Below are 21,374 nucleotides of genomic sequence, written 5' to 3'. Positions count from 1 at the left end.
CCATCCTTCACTTCCATTCCGACCCCGGACTTTGACCTCTGGACGTTGCTCTGATGTATGGCATTCCAGCGGTGGAATGTAGTTCCCTAATAATTATAATGAAATTGAACTGGACACATCGGTCATCAACACAAACGATCGTGAATGCCAACTGCACAATGGAAGCTTGATCACCACCGAGAACAAGCTCATTCAAAATAGATTGATAAACTGCACTGCATGCATGCATTGAAGAACAGATTGCATTTCAAGAACTGGCTTTGCATGTACAGCTCAAAGCGAACATACGGTGATACTTGGTTGTGTAGTACATAGACGCCACCGGGCCTGAGTGAAGCGAGTGAAGATAATGTGAAACAGTGGGGGAAAGCATTGTCAATCAAATTGCTTGCATGAGAACCTAAACTAGGTGTAGAAGTTAGAACACGATTGATGTGCACAATGTGCCATTGCTGCAGGGGCTCCGAGTGGCCGTTCAAAGTCACAGACCACGTTTACGGGGGAGTTGGGTTTGAGCAACGTACGCCGGAGGGTCTAGCTTGAGATATCTGGCGCTCGGACTTCACAAGACTGTGATACTGTTCAGGAGAATACTTGCGCGAGGTAATGGGACATACAGCAGGATGGAAGGATCCAGTTACTAGAAGAATCGATCTCCGATCGCGGAGACGATTCCAGTGATGTCCAAGTTCACAATATTCACGGGAGGCTGCATTGTGTCAGCGGGGTGTGTGGGCACAAGTCGTTAAGTTGAAAACGCTCTGTTTTATCTGTCGTTGACGACATTGACGCTCGTAGTTTGGGAAGAAAAGAGAGAAGTGGCAGAAGGGAAAACTAAAACGAAAGAACTGCAGCACTCAGGATTCCCATGTAGTCCCCTACCATGGTACTAACTAAGCGGTACTCGGCTTAACTTCGCAGATCAGACGGGATGCGGTGCTTCCCGAGTCCTATGGCCGCAGATGGCATAACCCGTATTCCCGCGTCTGATGAATATCTCTACCAGTCCGTCGTTAATGGAGCGTCCTCGGGAAAGCTGAAACGAAGGAAAGTTAGAATTCGAACGAGCAGCTGGGGAGAGAGAGAACCTATATATACATGCTTTTCAATCCACTTGCCTTTGTCCATCAACCCCAACAATTAGATATTCATCAGACGCGGGAATACGGACTATGCCATCTGCGGCCATAGGACTCGGGAAGCACCGCATCCCGTCTGATCTGCGAAGTTAAGCCGAGTACCGCTTAGTTAGTACCATGGTAGGGGACTACATGGGAATCCTGAGTGCTGCAGTTTTCCTTTTTAGTTTTCCTTTTTGCCACTTCTCTCTTTTCTTCCCAAACCACGAGCGTCAATGTCATCAACGACAGATAAAACAGAGCGTTCTCAAACTAATGACTTGTCTACATACATTATAAACGTAGGGGGACCTTACTGGCTCGTTCTCCAAGGTCGAACTTACCACTGCACTCTTCCTCTCCATCGCTCTGGTCACTGTGTGGCTCATTGGTTCCTATATGATCTCGAAGGACAAGAGCACTGAACATCCCAATGTACATATACAATGCTGTCCGTGACGACATCCAAGAATACAAACCGTGCTACGATCACTATCGCAATTTCGCCACCATCCATCCCGAACGTGAAGATGTGTACATGCATGGCACTCGCGCATGAGAATCCCAATAATGACATCGCAGCATTGTACCACACCGGTCAATGTTCCCACCGAACTGTGTACGTTCAACGAGCAGCTGAGGCGGCCACACGCCAGATTCACATTCTAAATCTCCTATATGAACCCCTCCAGTACCTACTGCTGTTCCCCCGTGGTTCTCTTGGCTGGGGAACTGACATTCGCTACCAATGTTATACTACAGTTGACTGAACCACGATTCCAATGGATGAGCAGGTTAAGCTGCGAATAGATTTGTGACACGTACTCGCGCACGATGGATGAAAGGCTGGACGTCATCCGTGGTGGGAAAAATGCTGAACGGCTCTCCTTTGGTGTGAGGAGGAGGAGGAGGATGATTATGACGCCCATGAATCCACGCACAATTTTGATAAACCATCGTTTATGCAAGATTTGGCTGCTGGAAGAAACCTCCCCAACTTGAAATTGTTGCGGTCAATGTCAGGCTGAATGGGGGAACATTTCTGATGACAGAGCTCGCATTTTTTTTCACTCTTTCCTCAAGTTTTCCATTAAATGTCCTGTTCAGGGCGAACTCGGGGATGCGATTGATCACAGTCCAAGTGACGACCCATCACATGGACTCTGGATCATGAAAGCCCGGTCCTCTCGGTTGTGTGGATATTGAATTGGGGGGAGGAGAAACTCCTGATTCTGATCCTCCATCCTGGGGGTTGTGGAGACGGTCCCCCTGAACCCCAACGGCATCCAACCCATCCATAACGAGGCCTGAGACACACAACGGTACCCGTTCGACCATCTCCACCGACATGAATTGAGGTGTCCCCCCAACCAAATGCCCTATGTGGAGACGGTCAAATAAACCAATCTGGGGAAATCGTTTGTGCTCTTGACACTACTCTCCTCCAATTTATCTGCATGCCTCATATACTCCAGATCACCTTGTTGGCCAACCCCAGACCCGTTGCTCCAGAACAAGTTGCCTATGTTAATATCCCCGTGCACGAAATTGTACCTTGACATCAATTCCGAATCTAACGAATAAAATAACCGGTTTGGGGAAGAGCGAACAAGCAGATATAGATACCTAGCGTGCCACAATCATGGAGAGTTTGGAACATGTTATGCCCAGAACGCAACTTTTCATAGGATTTAGAAACTCCTTTGAGAACATCACGGTAATGGATTCTTTTTTGGGTAGAAGTAGAGAAAACTTCAGGGCTGGACGTTGGCGTTTGACTGCCAGCGAGGCTTGATCGACCCAGGTTCCTCTGGGCCGGGGCCTGAAGGATAGAAGGTTGAGGCCATTGAGCTCTTCGGTGTGCTTATCTGTGGCATGGCAGAAGGGGTGCAGTCGATGACTCTGGAACGCGTTTCAAAAAATGACGGTCAAAGAAGATGAGATCTTTCTCGCGTTGGAAAGCGTCCTTGATAGCCTTCTTGGATTCCTCCCTAATTTTGGCCTAGGAAGCCTGACCAGTACGTTGGTGCCCAAGTGTCTCGAATGACGTATACATCGTCATTGCCCTTGTGGAACATATATAATTTATCCACGTGTCCTCATTCCGTTCAACGCTGTCTCCCATCTCCTTGCTTTGTTTGTCCTCTTACATAAACTCCACAATGTTGTACGCGCGTTTCACTCTGTCTGGCGTCTGCCGAGGTTCACTGGCGTGTGAACTATAAGTCCCCCCACAAACTTTAGCTGATATGTCCAAGCATGTGCGGATCGGTTTATTGATATGCGACACACCTCTACCGACCGTGGTCTCAACCTACGGCGACTATCTGTCTATCTTTCACACGCTGCTTGAGTCGTCATTGGCTTACATTGATGGTCCATGTCCATCTTTTGCCCTGACGGGCTACGATGTGGTCCAAGGGAAGTTTCCGACATCTGAAGACCTCTCAAACATGGATGGCATTCTGATTTCAGGCAGCGGTCTGTTCGCGTTGACGTTTCGAACTCTCACATATCCTGAAAACTCGTGCGATAGGTGCATCTGCATATTCCCCGTTGCCTTGGATCGATCCACTTCTTGACTTCATCTCGCGGGTAACTATTCAACATCCGATGGTGAAAATTATTGGCATATGCTTTGGGCAGCAAGTCGTTGCTAGAGCACTTGGCGGGGATTGTGTTCGTAACGAACGCGGATGGGAGATTGGAGTTTACGAGGTCGATCTCACTGATCTTGGTCGGCGTTTGTTTCAGAAAGATACTCTTGTAAGTAATGAGATCACGGGTGCTTTTGACTTATTAACAGCTTTTATAATTTCACTCAGCGAATTCAAGAAATGCATCGCGATCACGTCCCTTCCCTGCCACCCAATTTCTTGCTCTTAGGCTCCACCCCTAAATGTGATGTACAGGGTATGCTACTGCCGTATGAGAGTCGGGACGTCAACAATTTTGAAGACGTGCATATTCTGTGTGTGCAAGGCCATCCTGAGTTCGTGTCTGACATGGTGCAGAAAATCATCGATGCTCGAGAGAAGTCTGGTGTCTTGGATGCACCAACGGTCCGTGAGGCTAGGCATCGAGCGACACAGGAGGATGATGGAGTTGGTGCAATCACAAGGGCGATATGGAAAACCTTGGGTATAACGTGTTAGATGATGACCGGTTGTGTCTATAGATTATCAGTTTACGACTCCACGAAAAATGAATGATCGGGGACTTGTATTTATACAGAGCTATCCAAGGGGAAGACATGTTGACGTGGCATTCCATGCCCATCGTTGTTGTGGTTATTATGGGAAGCTTTGTTCCCTTGCGCCACACAGATTAATGTATGTGCTCAGATCATGTTTAGGATCGATATATGTCGGGCTGCGATGCCGCGATTATTACAATACATCTATCTATCGCGTGTGGCTGGTATGTACGAATTGCGAACAGGCGTTACGAATGTCGACCAATTCAGCTGGTTGGCACTGGAAATGTGTTTTTGGACATTTTCATATTCCCTAGCTAGATTGGGTGACTACCCTGCTAGCATCATCATCTTGCGCCAGCTGTGAGGGGCCTACGACAACGTCACTATCACTGAAATACAATCAGTAGACAAACCCAACCAAGCGCAGATAGAGGAGCATACTCTGCGTCCCTGAAAGTGGTATCTCGGCCGCATGAGTCGCTATCCACGACTGTAAATTTGCCAGCCAGAATCTGACCCCTTAATCATCGAGGAGGGCACAGCCCATCAGGAGGCCACACAATGGGGTCATAATCCAACTTTGAAACGCCCAGATTTTGAAACTCGTAGACAAGTAGTGCTATTAATTGATTTCTCTCCAGTGAAAGGATCTGATCATGATATTAAGCGATGGGTTTCAGTAATAATCGCCAATCGATGTTCAAATCTATAAGATTTCCAGGAGACAATGGTAAAGCCGTAATTTGGTTTCGACGATCGCCGAATGTTTACAGGGATGAAAGCATAAGCTGATGCGAGCATTCGAGCCTGTTAACACTACAGGATCGGAACAAAGGGAAGGAGGACCGGCTATGTTCAGGAAGTTCTCAAACGAGTTTTGCCGCAAATTTAAGTATCGCAACCGATGAGCAGTCGAAAACTTTCTGGGAGAGATGTCAGGAAGTTGCTGCTGAGCGCAATGCTGCAACACATTCCAAATGATGGCCTGAAATGATCAGAGATTCATTCCTGGCCATGTAACGATTCCTGTCTCGTCGGGGTTCTTTGCACCGGCCCTCGCCAGCTTAACTGCACTTGAGTCACTGAAGTTCCACTTCGATTCCCCATCCTCAGACTCTGGGGGTGCCGTAATGTGTTGCCCTAGAGTCAACGAGGTACGTTGTTTGGGGCGATCCTAAGCAGGACTCCAGCCTCTATGACTTCGTAATAGGGCGATCCATGGGTGCACTGACTTTGAATATTGCTATTTGTTGATGCCGGGTCCCCGTTTTGCGAAATTTCTTCCGGAGCTCTCCTCGCAAGCAATGGCGACTGCTGAGTACCGCACAAACTACTATGGACAAGAGCTTGTAGAAGAAGACAATGACCTTGACATTTCGATTGGCCAGTATAGGCCTGTATATGATGAAGGTATGCCTTCAAATGCTCTGTTCAGTGTGTTTGTGACTGACTGTTCTCTTATAGCTCAACCAGCAATGATTGACGAGGCGACATTGGTCGCCATGCAACAAAAAATGGCTCAACAAGCGGCTTTTGCACAAATCCCGGATGCTGTGAAACGGGTTAGTGCAGAATATGAAAGAAGATGATACGCTTTTTTCACTCTCCAATACTAGTTCATCTTGCACTTCCACCAGTCAATACTTGATGGAAATGTTTCTGAAATCAGCGCCGCATATGAAAGTGGTTGGAACAAACTAACAGAAAAGTACTACGCAAAATCCGAGTGGCCTGATGCCGAACTCTTCGCCCCCTTGGTCAACGATGGTGTGCTCAATTTCTTCCGCTATCCATGTCATATAGAGTTGGCTTACCATATTTTAGATCAAGTCTTCCTTACCTTATACCGTGAATTATACTATCGGTAGGTTCTGCCAGCTGAGGGCCCAGTCTCTGTCATGATGTTTTGCGCGTAGTCACGTTTATTCCCGCCTCTCCCCTAATATCGATGACCGCTTCCATTCCTACGAGAACTCTTGTGAACTGTTCAACTACGTCTTGAGTAAGCAGTAAACTCTTCGTCTTCTCCTTATCTGATTCATCCAACCCAGATTCTGATGGACCCGTTCCCCTGGAACTGCCTGATCAATGGCTGTGGGACATTATCGATGAATTCATATATCAGTATCAAAGCTTCTGCGTTTGGCGCTCTAAAGTAAAGAACAAAAATGACGAGGAAAAGGCTATGCTTGCGGACGGTTCCCAGGTAAATAATATTTTCTGTAAACTTCATTCTTACACTCAATGATACCTTAAAGATATGGAGCACCTATAGTGTGCTTAACGTCCTATACTCGCTCATCCAAAAGTCGAAGATAAATGAAAACCTAGCTGCTGCACACCGCGGCGCTTCAGCGGAAGAGATTGCGTGTGTACTTTTTTTTGCTCGACGCTAAAATGACTCGTTCCTCAATTCTCGCCGCAGAGGAATTGTCGGTGAATTCGGTGTTCGGCCACTATATCGAACGCTAGGATACTTCAGTTTGATTGGTTTGCTTCGTGTCCACACACTCCTTGGGGATTACACGCTAGCTGTGAAAGTGATGGACAACATTGAATTAAACCCAAAAGTAAGCTACCTGCGCTCAGCATTTAAACAAATGCCAATCAATATTTATCCAGGCTTTCTTCATGCGTGTTACTGCATGTCATGTCGCAACCTACTATTACGTGGCCTTTTGCTATCTTGCTTTGCGGCGATATCCCGATGCAAACAGAACACTTGTGAACGTTCTGAATTTCATTTCGCGGATGCGGCCTTATCATACCCGGAGCTATCAGTATGACCAGGCTAGCAAGTCCTCACCTCAGTCGTGCCTCCTAATGACATCTTCGCTTTGATATATTTAGATAAATAAAACGGCAGACCGCATGTATGCCCTGTTAACAATCGGTATCTCCCTCTCTCCGACTCGTTTAGACGAGAACACAATGATCGGTTTGAAAGAGCGATGTGGCGATCAATACGCAAAGATGCAGAGAGGGTAAGTATATCAGTTCACCACTCGGTCACCCGATTTTAACACCCAATCTCCGAACCAGGGAAGAAGGTCTTTCTGCTTTCGAGGAGTTATTCTTATACGCCTGCCCCAAATTCATTACCTCAGTATCACCGCCTTATGAGGACCCCGACCTTCTAGCCCTGTACATTAAGGACCCGCCCGTCGATGCCCCTCAAAGGCATCTGGCCCTCTTTATGACGGACGTCCGCGCAAAACTCTCGGTTCCCACATTGAGGAGCTTCTTGAAACTTTATAGCTCTCTTGATGCTAAGAAGCTTGCCAACTTCCTCGATGCCAACGAGGAAGAAATTGTGCAACAGATGATGGTCTTAAAGCAAGCGAGTCGAAGTATTGGGCGTGCAGGCCTTGATGGGGGTCGCCTTCTTGATGGAGAAATGATTTCTACGAGTGACTTAGACTTCGCCATTAACGAGGTAGGGCACAAATCGTTGTCTAACTATGGAATGCGTTCTTATAATCTGCCATGCCAGAACATGGTTCATATCGTAGAGTCAACCATCGGACGGCGATATGCTAGTCTTTTTATCAAAAATACAGAATACGCACAACGCATTTTCGATCATCTCCGGAGCAGCCCCCTTCCCATCTCCAAATCTACGTTGACCACTGTTGAGCCAATACCTGCGGCGCCCCCACAACCACCGAAGCCCAAGGTTGCTTGGGCGAAGTAGTCCGTATCGAAATATGTCGGCACAGTCATTCCAACCGATTGATTATTACATGATTTCATTCCCCGATATCGAAAACTCTTTCATCAGACAGTCACAGTACCTTTCATGACTTGTACTGCGCGCCCGCTAAGCCAGATCTTATCAATGGCTCGACCCTTGCTTGAATCCAGTTTCGGAAGCACATCGACTGATTGAGGGGCGTGTGAGATACGGTACATATTGACCTGACTATGTGACAGACCTAAGATGTTACTCTTTCGCCCCATTTCTACCCCTTGGATGATGATGAAGCGGTGGATTCCTTCTGCATCGCTCATCAAGGTAAGAAACGATGACAAACACGATGCAGCACTGCCAGTTGCTGGATCCTCCAAGGATCCTGCTATCATTCTCGTATGAATGCCAAGCTTCTTCGTCACGGCACTGCCGTCATCAACATCACTTTCCTCCGTTACACAGTACAGGTATATACCCAAAAAAGCGTTGGAATCCTCTCTCTCGAGTTCATCTTGTGTAAGTTGCGTTCCAGTTGGCTTAGCTGCGGAAAGCGCATGAAGCGAGTCGAGTTTCACCAATGCAAACGTCAATCCTTTCACAATGGACACCGCGACTACTCCATCCCGGTGATCTGAAAAGGGTATATTTGGGATGATGGATTCGACGTTTTGTTGAAGGCCCACGGCTCTGGCAACAACGTGGCGTGAGATTGGGTTAGGATGGAGAGTAATGTCATGGGGAACTTCCAGTCGCGTTAGGCCACCGGAAGCTGAGTAGGTAACCGGAATTTTCCCGGCCAGTGTGATCAGGGTAAGTTCCTGGTCGCTCCCGTCAGAAGAGCTCGGACGAGAGCCTAAGAGGTGGGCGCCAGTGCCTATGGTGGGATGTCCGGCAAAGCGTAGCTCTTGAGTCGTCGTATAAATGTGGATCTTGACTTCGTCTGTCTCATCGCTGCTGTCATCCACGAAGACTGTCTCGGAAAGGTTAAATTCCCTCGCAATCTTTTGCTTCTGGTCAGTACTGAGTATAACCCCCTGGTTCATGTGCACGATGGCTAGGGGGTTACCGAGATACCTGATGTCAGTGAAGACATCAAGAGTCACAAAAGGGAGTTCAATGCCCATTCCACGATCTGGGGAGGATGTGGTTTTTTTTGACTCACGCTGAATCTAACACAGTGTTATATACCAAGGAGCCATATTTGTTGATACACTGCAACAGGGAATAACTGCACCCCTTCACGATTTGGCAGCTAGCGCTGTTTGCCGCAACCCCCCTCTTAGCTCGGCCACGCTTACACTCACTGGAAACTAATTGTCTAGCTCTCCAACCCACATTTTGATCAGGTCTTTTCCCACGCCGCCTTTTTTGCCGACCTTGCTTAGCTGGTCACGCCGTGATTGGTTCGCTTCTTGCCGATCCTTTGGTATAGGCGGCCTCAACCGGAAACCTTCTAATTGAATCATGTGCACGTGACTCTCCAAAAATGGAATAATCGATTCAGTCCACTGGGGTCGCCTTACCTTAGTGCATGCAGGCGTCGAGCTATGGCGTGTGGGCTGCTAGAAGACAAAATTGTCGGCAAAAACACGCGGAAATACATGATTTCCATAATTTGCGGTTTTGCAGTGGTGCTGAGAGGGTGAAAGGCTAATGCGGGAATGTGCCAAATGCGGACACTGCCGCCCTATCATGAGCTCAGTTGTGTCTCCTTGATTCGATTTCGATACTGTTACATCGATCGTCGACCACCATGAACATATCCTTGCATCCAATCACCTCCGATTCAATGGCCATGGACCTTCAGCAGGCCTGGGGTCTCTCGAATTCGGCTGTCCAAGCGTCGCGAAGTGGCGATCATGCGGCTGCAGAGCGCCTCCACCGGGAGACCCTGAAACTCAAACAGAAGAATGCCCCTGGGGACGCGATAGGAATCGCACTCTCAAAAAATGGCCTTGGGGAGGCTTTGTACGACCAGGGGAAATATAACGAGGCGTACGAAGTCCTAAAGGAGAGCTTAGCCATCCGAGAGGTGGCGCAGGGACAAGAGTTTGATGCTGCCGTGACGAGGGAGAACCTGGCCCAAACGCTGCAATCTATGGGGAAAGTCCAGGAGGCTAGAGACGTAAGGGTACGCGGAATCGCTCTTGGTCAACTTTGCTGTTCGAATTACAAGGTTAGAGCCCTATCTTTAATTTCTATCTATATCCTCGGTCTCACTTTCTGAGACAAGTGTCCCGGGCAGCTCTTCGCCAGGAACCAGCTTAAACATTGTGGGGGATGTGGAGTAAGCGATCATGTTTTTTCATGAAACTCTCATATAACCGCCCTGCAGCTGCCGCATTATTGCAGCGTCAATTGTCAGGTATGGATTTGCTGGCCCTCACCGCATCATCTCAATTGATCCCTGGCATTTTGTAGAAGGTGGATTGGAAAGCCCGTCACAAGGGTCAGTGCAAAATGCTCCAGGAAGTCTGGAAAAAGGAGAACAAAGCTTAACAAAGCATAAGTGACGACATACAATATATCCATTCTGGCTTATCATTGTTGGGGCGTCACGCAGAGTTGCGTTTTCGTGTTTAACCCGTGTATAGGTATCTTGAACAGCAGTATGCCATTCTCCGAGCTTTCAGGGAATATTGTGGATGCTTCGTCCATAGGTTTGAAATCGGTCAGTAGCTGAACGTGGGAATCACCTTACTCTCTTAGCATCCTTTTGATGCACGCGCAGGCCAGTGCTGACAGGGCCCTACTGACTTACAATCACCTTCTACGCGCTACACTGACTCATCGGCACCAATTCTGTTTGTGTCGTGCAATGCAATATTTGCTCCCATTTGCTGTCACTCTAGTGCGTGCACCACGCTGGAAGAAATCAACACCTTTTGGGGTCGATGTTTCGAAGTGATGGAAGCAAGTTGCACAACATGCATGACAAACGGATGTTTACGTCGAGTCGACACCCACAAACAACCTTGAGCAATGCTCGTCACTGAAACTTATCACGATATTCCTGTCAAATCGTCCCCCAATGGGGCACCCATACGTATTTTTATCATTTCGCCCAAGATCGATGGATATCCCAATGCTAAGTTTCCGGGAGTTGTGGTGTTTTCTGAGATTTATCAAGTAACTGGCCCCGTTGAGCGATTCGCAGGCCAGATTGCTTCTCATGGATACGTTGTCGGTGCATACGCATCCGATTTCTACATATATAACCCTAGCGACTGATAAGTCACTGCTATAATGTTCAAATAGCATGCCCATCCAGTTACCATGAATTTGAAGGTCCTGAGCCGATCTCATACGAGTAAGGACAACACATTAGCCGCCAACGGTTAGCTAATATTCCCCAACGATATCATATAGCACTGAAGGTAATTGGGACACACAAATACTACGGGTTTGAAGCGTGCTTACGTCTCGGTGGAGGGACCGATCGCGGAAACAGGTATAAGGTGAGTTGTAAAATAGTATTATCGTTTTAGGCATCGTCGACGCTCCCTACAATGCAGGTGGAGAAGGAACTCGCGGCATATGACGAGGTCCGTGATACGCGAATGACTTCGTTCTCTGATCCATAATTCGAGCACAAAGGATGCAACTATCACGATCGATTTACTAAGTTCGCTGCCAAACTGCAACGGGCGCATCGCAGGTTTGTATCTAACCAGGAGCATGTAAACATTCTGAGTGTTGCGTTCAGCGACGGGGATGTGTCTCGGGGGGCATTTGGTGTGTATGCGCGTAGGGCTTCTGCTGTGTCGTAATCCGGACTAAGGTCTGGTTCCTATAGGCATTTCGGGTACGTAGATCCTTGGATATTTCCCTCATTCACTGGGCAAGTCCAACCGGATCGAGACCGGTCCATTTACCCATCTAGGCTGCATTCGATCCAAGAGTTCTGTCCACAGTTTGCTTCTTCGCCACAGATATCCATTCGGCATCCCTGGGCAAAGGGAAACACGATGATTCCCTCCAACGGGCCAAGAAAGGCGAAATACGTGGGGAAATCATGGTGGGCATCTTTGCTTTGTATATCCCAGGTCGATCCGCCTGACAACCGATTAACCCTGCTGAGTAGATGATATTTGGCAAACAGGTGAGAACGCATCTCGTAATATGCCGTTAGGCCCCCTGCATGTTCCCACAGGACACGCACGTTCCTCGTGCTGGACGGGATCTCATCCGAACAACTCTGGAGGACAGCAATGCGATCTCGTCTGTGCGCAGGCTGGCTTCACTGAATCGGATACACCTACTAACGGGATACGCATAGTTCATCGAAATTCAGGCACAGCATGCCTTCATTCGTGATGAATCTTCAAAGGGTAGATGGGATGCGGCTTTGACAAGGAATCTTTTCGGAATGATGACGGAACTATTCGAGAGGACGGTGGGGAGAGATCTAGGCCAGAAAGTGGGCACAGGGGAGGAGGTTCCACATATTTGTTGACGAGCTGACTTGCTGAATACTGAAGTACCCGCATGGCAAATCGGGCACTACAGCACATAATGCCTAGCTTGAGGCTTCAATACGATTGTTCAACCACCACGTTCATAACCGATCTAGGTAAACACATTCAGAATAAAGCCCAGCCATCAGGCGAAGGTACGACGGACCGTAGTTTGACTGTATAACGGTGAAAAACATCGGTCAGTGTGAGAGAATCAATTAAATGGATGCCGGGTTCAAGCGCCAAGATGTGCATCCGCACAGACTGACATCCACCTGGGAGCAGGGGCCTACCAAGCATTGCACTGAGCTTCTGGGCTACTCAAAACAGAAACTCGACTTACCCGACTCTGATTTTATTATCCAATGGCATCAAGCTAAGGGGCGACGCAGCGGATAACTTCGACACGCCCCTATTGGCTAATCGACGGCTATCTGAATAACCAACTTCGCAGCGCCGCACCTCGTCGGAGAGATTCAGAACGAGAATTTCTAATGAGAACACATCATGAGGATAGATTAATTTGGGTGATTTGGGGTTGGATGGTTTTTCTGGAGGTAGTAAGGTTACTGAAACCAGCACATTGTGTGTCAAGTCGCGGCCAATGGCCAACGTATGATCACTGTCTGCAGCGGGGAGATTGGCCAAGTTGGTTGTGTCACGGCGACTTTCGAGGACGGAGACACCATCATGAGATGATGTCCCTGCAGGAAACTGCGAGAGGGGTGAAGGTGGAGGTGGGCTTTGCAACGATGGAAAAGCTGGAGTACGAAGCGGGGAGTGCAAAGCATTGATTGCTTTGGAGTAGAACCCGCTCAATCTTGGGGTGAGGGAATGATCCTCAGCAGCCTCTGTTGCAGCTCTGTTCAGATTGAAAGAGGCCACCACGGCTGAAGGAGGAGTAGGGACAAACTTAGGCGCATTTGGCAGCGAGCTCCCAGCGGGGAAGGGTTGTAAACCTTGCGGACGATGTCCAGTTAAAGAGCCTTTCCCCTGACGGCTGCTTGGAAAGAACGCGCCCACATTACGCGGGAATGAACCAGTATATGGGGAGGGGGGTGTTGAAAGGGCGTCCTCCGCCGTTAAGGGAGAAGCAGGCTTATTATACCAGGTGAGGGGATCCGCTAGTTGAGAAGCTTTGAGATCCAGGATACAGTTCCACTTCGAAGCAAAAGTCGGAAGACGCAATGAATGCGCCCCACCGGCATCGTGACCAAAAGGATGACCAATTACAGATATGGAGACATATTGCCGTCCATTGGTGTCATCCAGACCATCCTCATACATACCTGAACTAACGTTGATACGTCCCGATGGACGCGGCCCAGAAACGCTTGAAGGGGATGCCAAAGCGACAGCATATATAAGATTGATCTGGTCATTCGACGCTAAATCAAGAGGAAGAAGCTCTTCCACCGTTTTTCCACCCCAACCAATGAAGCGAGTAATGGAGCGTTCCCCGCTCACCTCAACATGGACATTCTCCACTTGGAAGCACATACCAGAATCTTCCGAGTTTTCGATCTCTACGCTGAGGATGACGGTCCTCTCGTGAGTCCCAATGTCTTGTTCATCATCATCCTCCCCCAGTTTCCCTTTCCCATGGATTGGAGAATACGGGACGAAGCAATTCCGCATGCGAACTTTAATCCCCTCTAACGCGGGGAGCGTCTTGCGGAATGATTTACGCAGTGTCGTCTTATGTGATGACGTTGCTTCAGCATCACTTGGGTCCCGAGACGCAAACGGAAATATTCCGAAAGCTTGTTGACAGACGGAAGGCCCAAGGCGGGCAGAAGTCAGAAAGAGGGGATCAGTCTCGGAGTGAAAGGTAACACCTTGATTCGGAACAATTAGAAATAAACCCATTAATCGTATCAACACGCACCCTGATTCAAAGATCCGAGTAAATTCACCTCAGACATGCTTTGTACGATTGTGTCGCCTTCGTCAATTTCATCGGATCGCTCCAGCTCTGGCATAGATACGTTGATACCGGCTTGTGCAATTTTTTCCGTGAGTTGACGGCGCTGAGGTGTATCTGAAAGAGCTTTGTCCCTTAATGTGACCAAAGTTGTGAGGCACAGAAGCGGCCTAGATACGCGCGATTGCAAGAACGCTGAGCACCATGAAGACAAAACTCTTATTACTGAATCCTAGGAGATGATACCCAACTAACCCACGGGAACGTTCATCTCATATATCGCAACCCATGTGTTCTCTTGCTTGGACCACGCAATTGCAAAATCATCCTCGGGACACTCATCCCTGGCGCCGCCTCTCATCTTTTCTCCCCACACAGACGTGTATAGATTGATACCTGGGTCAGCGTTCGCGTAAGGGTGGTCGGGTGTGGAAGTCGCAGGAATCGGATTGGGAGTCGCTGGTGGGAAAAATGCAGTGTTACTTCGAGACTCGGTACCAAAAGTTAAAATGTTTGGTGGTGGCGGCTTACGCCCAGTCTGCGTAGAAGGGATGAAAGGTGATATATAGGATGCCTCAAGGGCAACCTGCAGTCGTCGAAGCAATGGATACAACACGTCCGCGTTTTCTGAAAGCTTCAGGACGAGTAGAATATACAGTTTTTCATCTAAACGGGCATCGCACCATTAGGATGAAGACCTAACGTTGCAAGCAGCTTGGGGCTGACCGAAGAACGCAAATGTACGTTGTGGTACCCGATGAAGATCAGCCCACCAAGTGCTTGACGAAGTATCAATGGAGATAGGTCGCAATCGCTCCGATGGCACTAGAATCTCAATCCGGGAATCCTGGAACGCCCCATGGAGAGAGGGCATGACCAGTGGTGGCCAGAGTGCTGGTTGCGAGGAATAATATTGATGCTGGTCTTGGCACCGATCACGAGACCGCTTCGTGATTTCCAATAATTACGTAACCTCAATCAGACAGTATCGAGATTCTCAGTCAGGACGAGGTGACTGTGATAGACTGCTCATCCGACAGCTAGCTCTGCATTGTCTGCTGCAGGCACTCAGCCGCGCGATATATTATGAAGCAAACAGGGACCAGTCAATGTCCCATCTACATATCAGTGTACATGTCCAGTGCCCATTTAAAGATGTACACGTCCTTTTATGCATACTAATGTTCATGTCCCAGCCAATCCTTGAAGACACCCTCTTGGGCTATTCAAGTCACCAGTCCGTCAGTTGTTAGAGTCATGAAGCGAAGAGTGTAGATAATCCCCGTAATGATCATCATGGGCGCGAAGGGACGGGCGAGGGACTTTGAGCTATTGGTGTCACCAGGGGGGATCCTGAGTAGGCCTCCCATACTCGTATGTGACCCTCGTCTGCATAGGAAATCGTGGCGAAAGAGAACTTCCCCGAGGGGTTGAACGTGATTCCACTAAAATCGTCAATCCCATGCGGGTGCTGGCAGTACATCTTACGGCCGGTATCACGATCCCACATATAAACGTTTGGCCCTGCGGGGGGGTTAGCATACCGAGCCAACTGTTGGCATCCGCCCGTCCACTCACTCTGTCTTGATGTCTGCTCAGTTCGACTTATCCCAAAAACAACGTCATGTTTGGTCCCTTCGTGATTGCAAGTACCAAACTGACTAGGGGATGCTAGACGTTCATGGGATTCCAACACGTAGTTACATTTGAAGTCCAGGCACCATCCTTTGTCTTTCCGGCCAAGAGCGAATAACTGTGTTGGGCTCTGTCTTATATAGGTCGACTGTGCTGCAGACGATACAAAATACATTTACTCACCCTGGTATAGTTTATCATGACATATTTCGAGTCTTCAGACAATGTAATTTCTTTTGGCTCGTGCATTAAACCGTGTATTCTGTTGGAGGGCTCGTCATTGCGGCAATTTCAAGCACACGAACACCGACGTACGACGTCTCGACTCGTTTGAGCGTATTTCCCGCGAGACTGACTACAGTGGGGGGGGGGGGCTCAAGGTTTCAACGCCTGTTATATAGAAGCAGAACATTTGAGCAGTACTGCTTACTTATAGCACAGACACTTGACGTTAAGTTGCCAGCAGATCTTGTGCTAGTGCCCTTGGGGTACCCCCCAACAGCCACCGCAAGGAGCCTTATGAAGTGTTCGGTTAGTTGATGACAAGGATTCAACGGCATTCAGATGCACTTTTCTTCGTCATGAGTAACAGCAACATCCTTCACAGTGTAACCTCCGTCAATACGCAAGCTTGAAGTTATTTTTCCATCTAGATTCTACCGGTAAGGCGTGAGAGAATTCGATCGAGGGCAACGAACTTTACTACGAAACTTACCACAATATGTACTTGGACTCCCTCGACAGAGACGAACGCATTCACCCGAGGCATCCAGGAGACGGAATGTATCATGACCTCGCGATCAATTTTTTTTCTCAATGTGCCCGCCTTTAATCATCCTGAACTGAATGCTGTAGTAGAGAATGTGCAATTTACGTACGTTCGGATCCCAAAGATATAGTTTCCGTGCTGTTCGCGTAAGTAGATAGTCTCCGGACGGAGACCACAACAACTGGAGAATAGTTTCTTGCGCGTCATGGACCAGTTCATGGGTTTCGTTCCCGGTTTCCACGTTCCAAAGCGTCGCAGAAATGTCACCACATGAAACAATAGTTTGACCATCCGGACTAAACCTGACGTGCCTAATCCGATTTCCTTCCTGGCGAAGATGCCTAATAGTACGAAACTCTGGGAGGGCACGCATGGCGGTCAGAAGGGATCCGCGCCTATGGGCGGGTAAGACTGTTTGTGCGTCCTGAATAGAGAACGCTCGAGAGACTTTGTTCATCGTCATCACCTTATTTGCAATATCCCTGAACCTTGAGATAGGTCTTGTAGTCCGTGGTTCTAGAGGGATATCGCCGTCGGGTCGCCCCTTTTCGGCATCAGTCTGATCGTCATCGGGCTGCAGGTAGGTGTGGTCTGCTTCAAGCTCTAGTGGCTCCATCATGTGAAGTTCGGGTATGGCAAGTGATGTACCCGCTCTAGCATTCCTGCTAAAAACATAAGACCATATGGGCAGCAGTGCCAAGAGAGAAACGGAAACGGAAGCGGTTGATATAGCAGGGATAAATGTCGTTGGGAACTGAGCAAACGTATAGCACACTAGGCCTGCCAGGTACGTTGCAACAGCTGATATGAGGAACACCACCGACGTCTGTGCGCTCCACTGCGTGGCCTTCGGTTTTGCCCAAAATGAAGATGGTAGCCGCCAATGGTACTGCAGTTGGCTATTTATCGTCGCTGCCAGGGAGAACACGAGAGCTAGAACCCAGAGCTGATTAACCATGTTTCCAAGCTTCCGGTGGTTCAAAGACGTAGAATACTGTAACGAAGTGGCAGCTACAGCGCAAAAGAAAGTAGAAACAGTGGATAAATTTTGGTATCTAGCCGAAAGAGCTTTCTGGGTAGACCTGGAAGCCGTGCAGCTTTGGTTAATGCATCATATGTATCATTGGACCAATACGCGCGAACCTGATTGCCTCCACATCTGATGACTCAAGTGGTCAGAAAGTAACATTAGAGGAAGTGCCAGGTCTTACCAAACTCGATGAAGAAATTCACCGCCTTCGACAAGCGGAAGAAATGCTTGGAAAGCTCATCAGTCAGCTGGTGAACATATCTCTGAATGGCAAGGGTCTTGAATTGATCTATTGCAAGATAAGTGAGAAATCGTCAAATTGCGGCATTGGCGGCTACCTGGTTCGAAGCTATGTAGGCTATTTGCCCAACTTCCTAGATCTTGACAAAATGCTAAGATGGGGCTATCCAAGCCTTCCCCATCAAATTCAGGGATAGAACACATCGCCTTGTTCAATGGTGAATAACTTTCACTCCATACCGCTGGAGGTCACAAATATTCGGTGGCGTACCTCAAGTAGTCGCCGTATGGCGTTTCCGAATTCCACCAACCGCTCAGGAATTGCGTGGAGGTCTGAAACCAAGATAATGTTCGATTCAACCTCCAGGGTTCTCCAGGTATCAAATGTATTTTGACGTTCGAACCGGCGGGGGCGTCGGATGGGGTGTTGAACGCGTCGCTCAATTGGCTCGTATATGTATGATGCATTCTCACGAAATAAATGCAACAATTGGTGGAGCTCCACACAGGCCTCGAATGCGCGGGCAGGGACTTCATTGCTGAAATCGACCTGGCGAATCACATGAACAAGCTTCCTCATGCTCATGTCTAAAGTCTCTCCGAAACTCATCAATAGCATGCACGAATGAGGGTGATATCATTGGATTAGACAACGTATTGACCTACTTTTCGAACTCTTCGAACTTTGCTACGCCCTTCTTCTTCACATGTCTCTCATGAGCAACTACATCACCAATGTAAGCTCGAGAACTATCCAGGGATAACCTTGTATTTACTGTTATCAGGAGTGTCCGTATCGGCCAGGGACATGGTAGTCTGTCGTCTCTTAATTGGAGGTTTTTCTTGATCCTCATCAAAAGAATGCCGATTACATAGATATGTTGCAACGGCCTACCATAATCTGCAACACGATCACTTGTCCCCGTCCGTGGTGGTAGCCCTGAAGTTTGCACCTCTAGGTATGGCCGACTCGGCGGACCCTGTGCATCGATCGGGCTTGCATGGATGGCTAAGAACACCAACCTATGGTCAGTAAAGGCAGACTTCTTAGAGATGAGCACTCCTTACCGCTCAAGTCCGTCAGCGACACACTGCTTGGAGGCATTTTCTGTGGCAGGGGGCGACAGAGGGGGGTTCGGTTCAACCATATTGTTCACATTATTGCTTGTTGGAAAGGCGCGCGGAACAGAGCACAGCAAATAAACTTATTGCTAATTTTGGGCGTCTTAGAGAGTGTGCTAAGGGAACTACGGATCCGTCCACTGGATTATCCACCCTACTTAGGCCATGTTCAATGGCGGTTGGAGCACCATTTAGATTACTCTTTCCCGGAATAGATATGCGTGTCGGGAATAGAAATGCGCATGAGGCCATGCATCCGAATTCGGCTGAGGTAGTAGGGTAGCGGCGGTATTTCATAGGAACACAACAATGAGGCAAAGGCAATGAGATCCAAGAACGTAAATATGCCGGAATGTCAATTATACGTTAATGTATCCCATTCGTGTTGAGGAGTTTCCACTTTCTCGTTTGTGTATGACTGAAGGGGAAGCGGAAGCAAAATTGGTAGCTTATCATAACTGAGTGGGAAAGAGCGTTTAAGTAACTGGTCGCTAAAGCGGAGAATTGTATGGGGATTTGAAAGCGATGCTGGTCCAAGAGATAACCAAGATACAGCGTCTCATACAGGTAACCATTTAGAGGATGGGACAACAGCATATTTGTGTAGGATATGCTAGAATATTTGTCCGAATGAAGCCAGTGCTTCACGATCTGCAGCTGTGCGAGGAGCATACGAAATGGGGCCTGGGTCCGATGCCGAAATTGGAGAAGGCCCATGCAAGGGATACGTGAGATTCTGTTGAGGTGTATGATAATGTTGAGGTGTGAAAGAGCGGGTTTGGAAATCATTTATGACGGGAAGGAAATCATTGGACACGCTGGCGATACGGTATTCTCTCGTGTGATTGGAGGATTGCGTGTGACTGGCGCTGCTCTGCAAGTGGCCATATGAAGGAGTGCGGGGGCACATCTCGTAGGAGAGACCATCGCGACTGTCTGGCGGAACACTAGGGCGGGGGGTCGATATGGGCGTGAGTTGCTCCGCCATCCAAGACGCTGGTTTCACTGGTTCCTTAGGTAGATGTGATAAGCGTGGTGTCAAAAGAGAATGAGCCGCATGAGGAGTTGATGGCGTGCGCGGGTTTATGTGAACAATCCGGTGAGAAAGATCCTCCTGACCCGAAGGGAGTGGCTTCATGTTCCACGTTGGGGACGATGGCGGTGAAGGGAGACTAGAAGAGGAGAAGGTCGAGGTTCTGGACGAGGTGCTGCACTTTCTGCCACGCATCAAAGATGAGCGGGACAGGGCATCCGAATCGATTCCCAAGGGTACGCTGTGGCGTTTGGGTGTGGAAGCACGATTAGACATTTGTTGGACGGGAATGGGGCTGCTGGAAGGCGACTCCCCACCCTCGTGGAATGTGGCAAATGGCTTCCGATGCTTTCGTGGCCCTGTGCAGCATTCGAAAATACCAGCGGGTACTTGGATACTCTGCAGAAGTGGGTCATCTTGGACTGTGGGTAGTTCCGCGCCTTTGGTTCTCGAGAGGTACGCCTGAATGACGCCATCATGTTAGCCAACAAAGCCTGACGATACCGGAGAGTGAATTATACTCACCGACATGTGCCACTTTACTCTCTGCCCCGTGGACGAAGTCAACACCCAGGCCGAAAAGGTTTGCTTCATTAGTCCATCAGGTTTGGGCGGCCGCTCTTTCGGAAAGGCGAAAATGCCGAAGAGCTCCTCAGAGCCCTGTCCTGTGGGGCCTGAGAAATACGTGTTTATCCTACGCAGTGAGTATTAATATGCGAACATCTGGTAAGAACGCACAGCTGCTTGCCGACCTTCGACTCGCCTTCTCCAGGTTTTCATCGACGGAGGGTTCATCACGTTCTTCATAAACCAGAAAAACGTCCCGAGTTCTTGACGGGGACCTATGAAAATCAAAATAGGTTGGCATAATTTCGAGGAAACACATGGCTCAAGGACCACCGTACCACTTTCGTCCATCAGTCCATCGCTCCAATCCATCGGCCTCCGAAGATTCGATCCAAACAAAAACCTGACCTGACGCGAGATTGTCTCTTTCAGCCTGCGATAGTCGATGTCTTCGGAGAGGCAAGATGCCCTGCCTGACAGCCTCGAAGAGCGTAAAGGCGTCCGAGGCGCTGCGAATGCCTGGGAGATGAAAGACAAGGTAAGACAAGCTGCTCGAGGGCCTCCAAGTGGCAAGATTAGTAGCTACCCA

The 21,374-nt window shown here is 48.6% G+C and overlaps 10 protein-coding genes across 10 annotated transcripts; 4 read left to right on the top strand and 6 right to left on the bottom strand.

The window, feature by feature from the left end:
• Positions 1 to 1,223: 1,223 nt before the first annotated feature.
• On the bottom strand, positions 1,224 to 1,846 carry EI90DRAFT_3057498 (uncharacterized protein). Its single transcript, XM_039060300.1, has 2 exons — positions 1,811 to 1,846; positions 1,224 to 1,737 (listed from the first exon to the last, which is right to left on the bottom strand). The coding sequence occupies exon 2, from the start codon at positions 1,693 to 1,695 to the stop codon at positions 1,504 to 1,506; it is 192 nt and encodes a 63-aa protein (XP_038916010.1). The 5' UTR covers positions 1,696 to 1,737; positions 1,811 to 1,846; the 3' UTR covers positions 1,224 to 1,503.
• Positions 1,847 to 2,941: 1,095 nt separating this feature from the next.
• EI90DRAFT_3057490 (class I glutamine amidotransferase-like protein) lies at positions 2,942 to 4,473 on the top strand. The gene is made up of 4 exons (XM_039060299.1): positions 2,942 to 3,086; positions 3,148 to 3,599; positions 3,655 to 3,884; positions 3,944 to 4,473. Exons 2-4 carry the CDS (start codon positions 3,368 to 3,370, stop codon positions 4,271 to 4,273), a joined length of 792 nt encoding a protein of 263 aa, XP_038916009.1. The 5' UTR covers positions 2,942 to 3,086; positions 3,148 to 3,367; the 3' UTR covers positions 4,274 to 4,473.
• A 1,112-nt stretch (positions 4,474 to 5,585) lies between these two features.
• On the top strand, positions 5,586 to 8,200 carry EI90DRAFT_3057488 (eukaryotic translation initiation factor 3 subunit 6). The gene is made up of 12 exons (XM_039060298.1): positions 5,586 to 5,727; positions 5,782 to 5,879; positions 5,934 to 6,084; positions 6,142 to 6,181; positions 6,234 to 6,319; positions 6,369 to 6,523; positions 6,576 to 6,685; positions 6,743 to 6,887; positions 6,940 to 7,107; positions 7,168 to 7,301; positions 7,360 to 7,753; positions 7,811 to 8,200. The coding sequence occupies exons 1-12, from the start codon at positions 5,622 to 5,624 to the stop codon at positions 8,009 to 8,011; spliced, it is 1,788 nt and encodes a 595-aa protein (XP_038916008.1). The 5' UTR covers positions 5,586 to 5,621; the 3' UTR covers positions 8,012 to 8,200.
• Positions 8,095 to 9,132, bottom strand: EI90DRAFT_2920357 (putative epimerase; the record flags this gene model as incomplete). The annotated part of the gene is made up of 2 exons (XM_039054739.1): positions 8,095 to 8,198; positions 8,253 to 9,132. 2 exons carry the CDS (start codon positions 9,130 to 9,132, stop codon positions 8,095 to 8,097), a joined length of 984 nt encoding a protein of 327 aa, XP_038916007.1.
• Positions 9,133 to 9,447: 315 nt separating this feature from the next.
• Positions 9,448 to 10,832, top strand: EI90DRAFT_1005922 (uncharacterized protein). Its single transcript, XM_039051360.1, has 5 exons — positions 9,448 to 10,184; positions 10,242 to 10,295; positions 10,344 to 10,373; positions 10,430 to 10,679; positions 10,740 to 10,832. Exons 1-4 carry the CDS (start codon positions 9,762 to 9,764, stop codon positions 10,505 to 10,507), a joined length of 585 nt encoding a protein of 194 aa, XP_038916006.1. The 5' UTR covers positions 9,448 to 9,761; the 3' UTR covers positions 10,508 to 10,679; positions 10,740 to 10,832.
• A 158-nt stretch (positions 10,833 to 10,990) lies between these two features.
• EI90DRAFT_2920346 (dienelactone hydrolase) lies at positions 10,991 to 12,464 on the top strand (the record flags this gene model as incomplete). The annotated part of the gene is made up of 11 exons (XM_039054737.1): positions 10,991 to 11,195; positions 11,267 to 11,318; positions 11,378 to 11,385; positions 11,441 to 11,466; positions 11,524 to 11,553; positions 11,606 to 11,666; positions 11,715 to 11,755; positions 11,892 to 12,026; positions 12,093 to 12,110; positions 12,162 to 12,233; positions 12,288 to 12,464. The coding sequence occupies 11 exons, from the start codon at positions 10,991 to 10,993 to the stop codon at positions 12,462 to 12,464; spliced, it is 825 nt and encodes a 274-aa protein (XP_038916005.1).
• A 127-nt stretch (positions 12,465 to 12,591) lies between these two features.
• Positions 12,592 to 15,263, bottom strand: EI90DRAFT_3123467 (uncharacterized protein; the record flags this gene model as incomplete). Its single annotated transcript, XM_039063614.1, has 5 exons — positions 12,592 to 12,754; positions 12,809 to 14,303; positions 14,354 to 14,584; positions 14,645 to 15,055; positions 15,116 to 15,263. 5 exons carry the CDS (start codon positions 15,261 to 15,263, stop codon positions 12,592 to 12,594), a joined length of 2,448 nt encoding a protein of 815 aa, XP_038916004.1.
• A 179-nt stretch (positions 15,264 to 15,442) lies between these two features.
• On the bottom strand, positions 15,443 to 18,956 carry EI90DRAFT_3289418 (uncharacterized protein). Its single transcript, XM_039067169.1, has 14 exons — positions 18,840 to 18,956; positions 18,730 to 18,787; positions 18,335 to 18,668; positions 18,162 to 18,270; positions 18,005 to 18,112; positions 17,937 to 17,952; positions 16,903 to 17,875; positions 16,740 to 16,850; positions 16,595 to 16,680; positions 16,455 to 16,540; positions 16,340 to 16,379; positions 16,208 to 16,286; positions 15,968 to 16,154; positions 15,443 to 15,913 (listed from the first exon to the last, which is right to left on the bottom strand). Exons 1-14 carry the CDS (start codon positions 18,871 to 18,873, stop codon positions 15,684 to 15,686), a joined length of 2,451 nt encoding a protein of 816 aa, XP_038916003.1. The 5' UTR covers positions 18,874 to 18,956; the 3' UTR covers positions 15,443 to 15,683.
• Positions 18,957 to 19,483: 527 nt separating this feature from the next.
• On the bottom strand, positions 19,484 to 20,760 carry EI90DRAFT_1005476 (uncharacterized protein). The gene is made up of 3 exons (XM_039051358.1): positions 20,744 to 20,760; positions 20,536 to 20,680; positions 19,484 to 20,459 (listed from the first exon to the last, which is right to left on the bottom strand). The coding sequence occupies exons 2-3, from the start codon at positions 20,586 to 20,588 to the stop codon at positions 19,799 to 19,801; spliced, it is 714 nt and encodes a 237-aa protein (XP_038916002.1). The 5' UTR covers positions 20,589 to 20,680; positions 20,744 to 20,760; the 3' UTR covers positions 19,484 to 19,798.
• EI90DRAFT_2852338 (Gti1/Pac2 family-domain-containing protein) lies at positions 20,591 to 21,302 on the bottom strand (the record flags this gene model as incomplete). Its single annotated transcript, XM_039053752.1, has 4 exons — positions 20,591 to 20,680; positions 20,744 to 20,836; positions 20,940 to 21,060; positions 21,124 to 21,302. Coding segments are annotated over 4 exons (483 nt in total), but the record flags the coding sequence as incomplete, so codon positions are not given.
• Positions 21,303 to 21,374: the final 72 nt, after the last annotated feature.

This window comes from Cantharellus anzutake (genome assembly GCF_015039405.1).
Source record: "Cantharellus anzutake strain C23 chromosome Unknown EI90scaffold_23, whole genome shotgun sequence".
NCBI lineage: Eukaryota > Fungi > Basidiomycota > Agaricomycetes > Cantharellales > Hydnaceae > Cantharellus > Cantharellus anzutake.
This window is presented reverse-complemented; position numbering and strand designations above follow the sequence as displayed.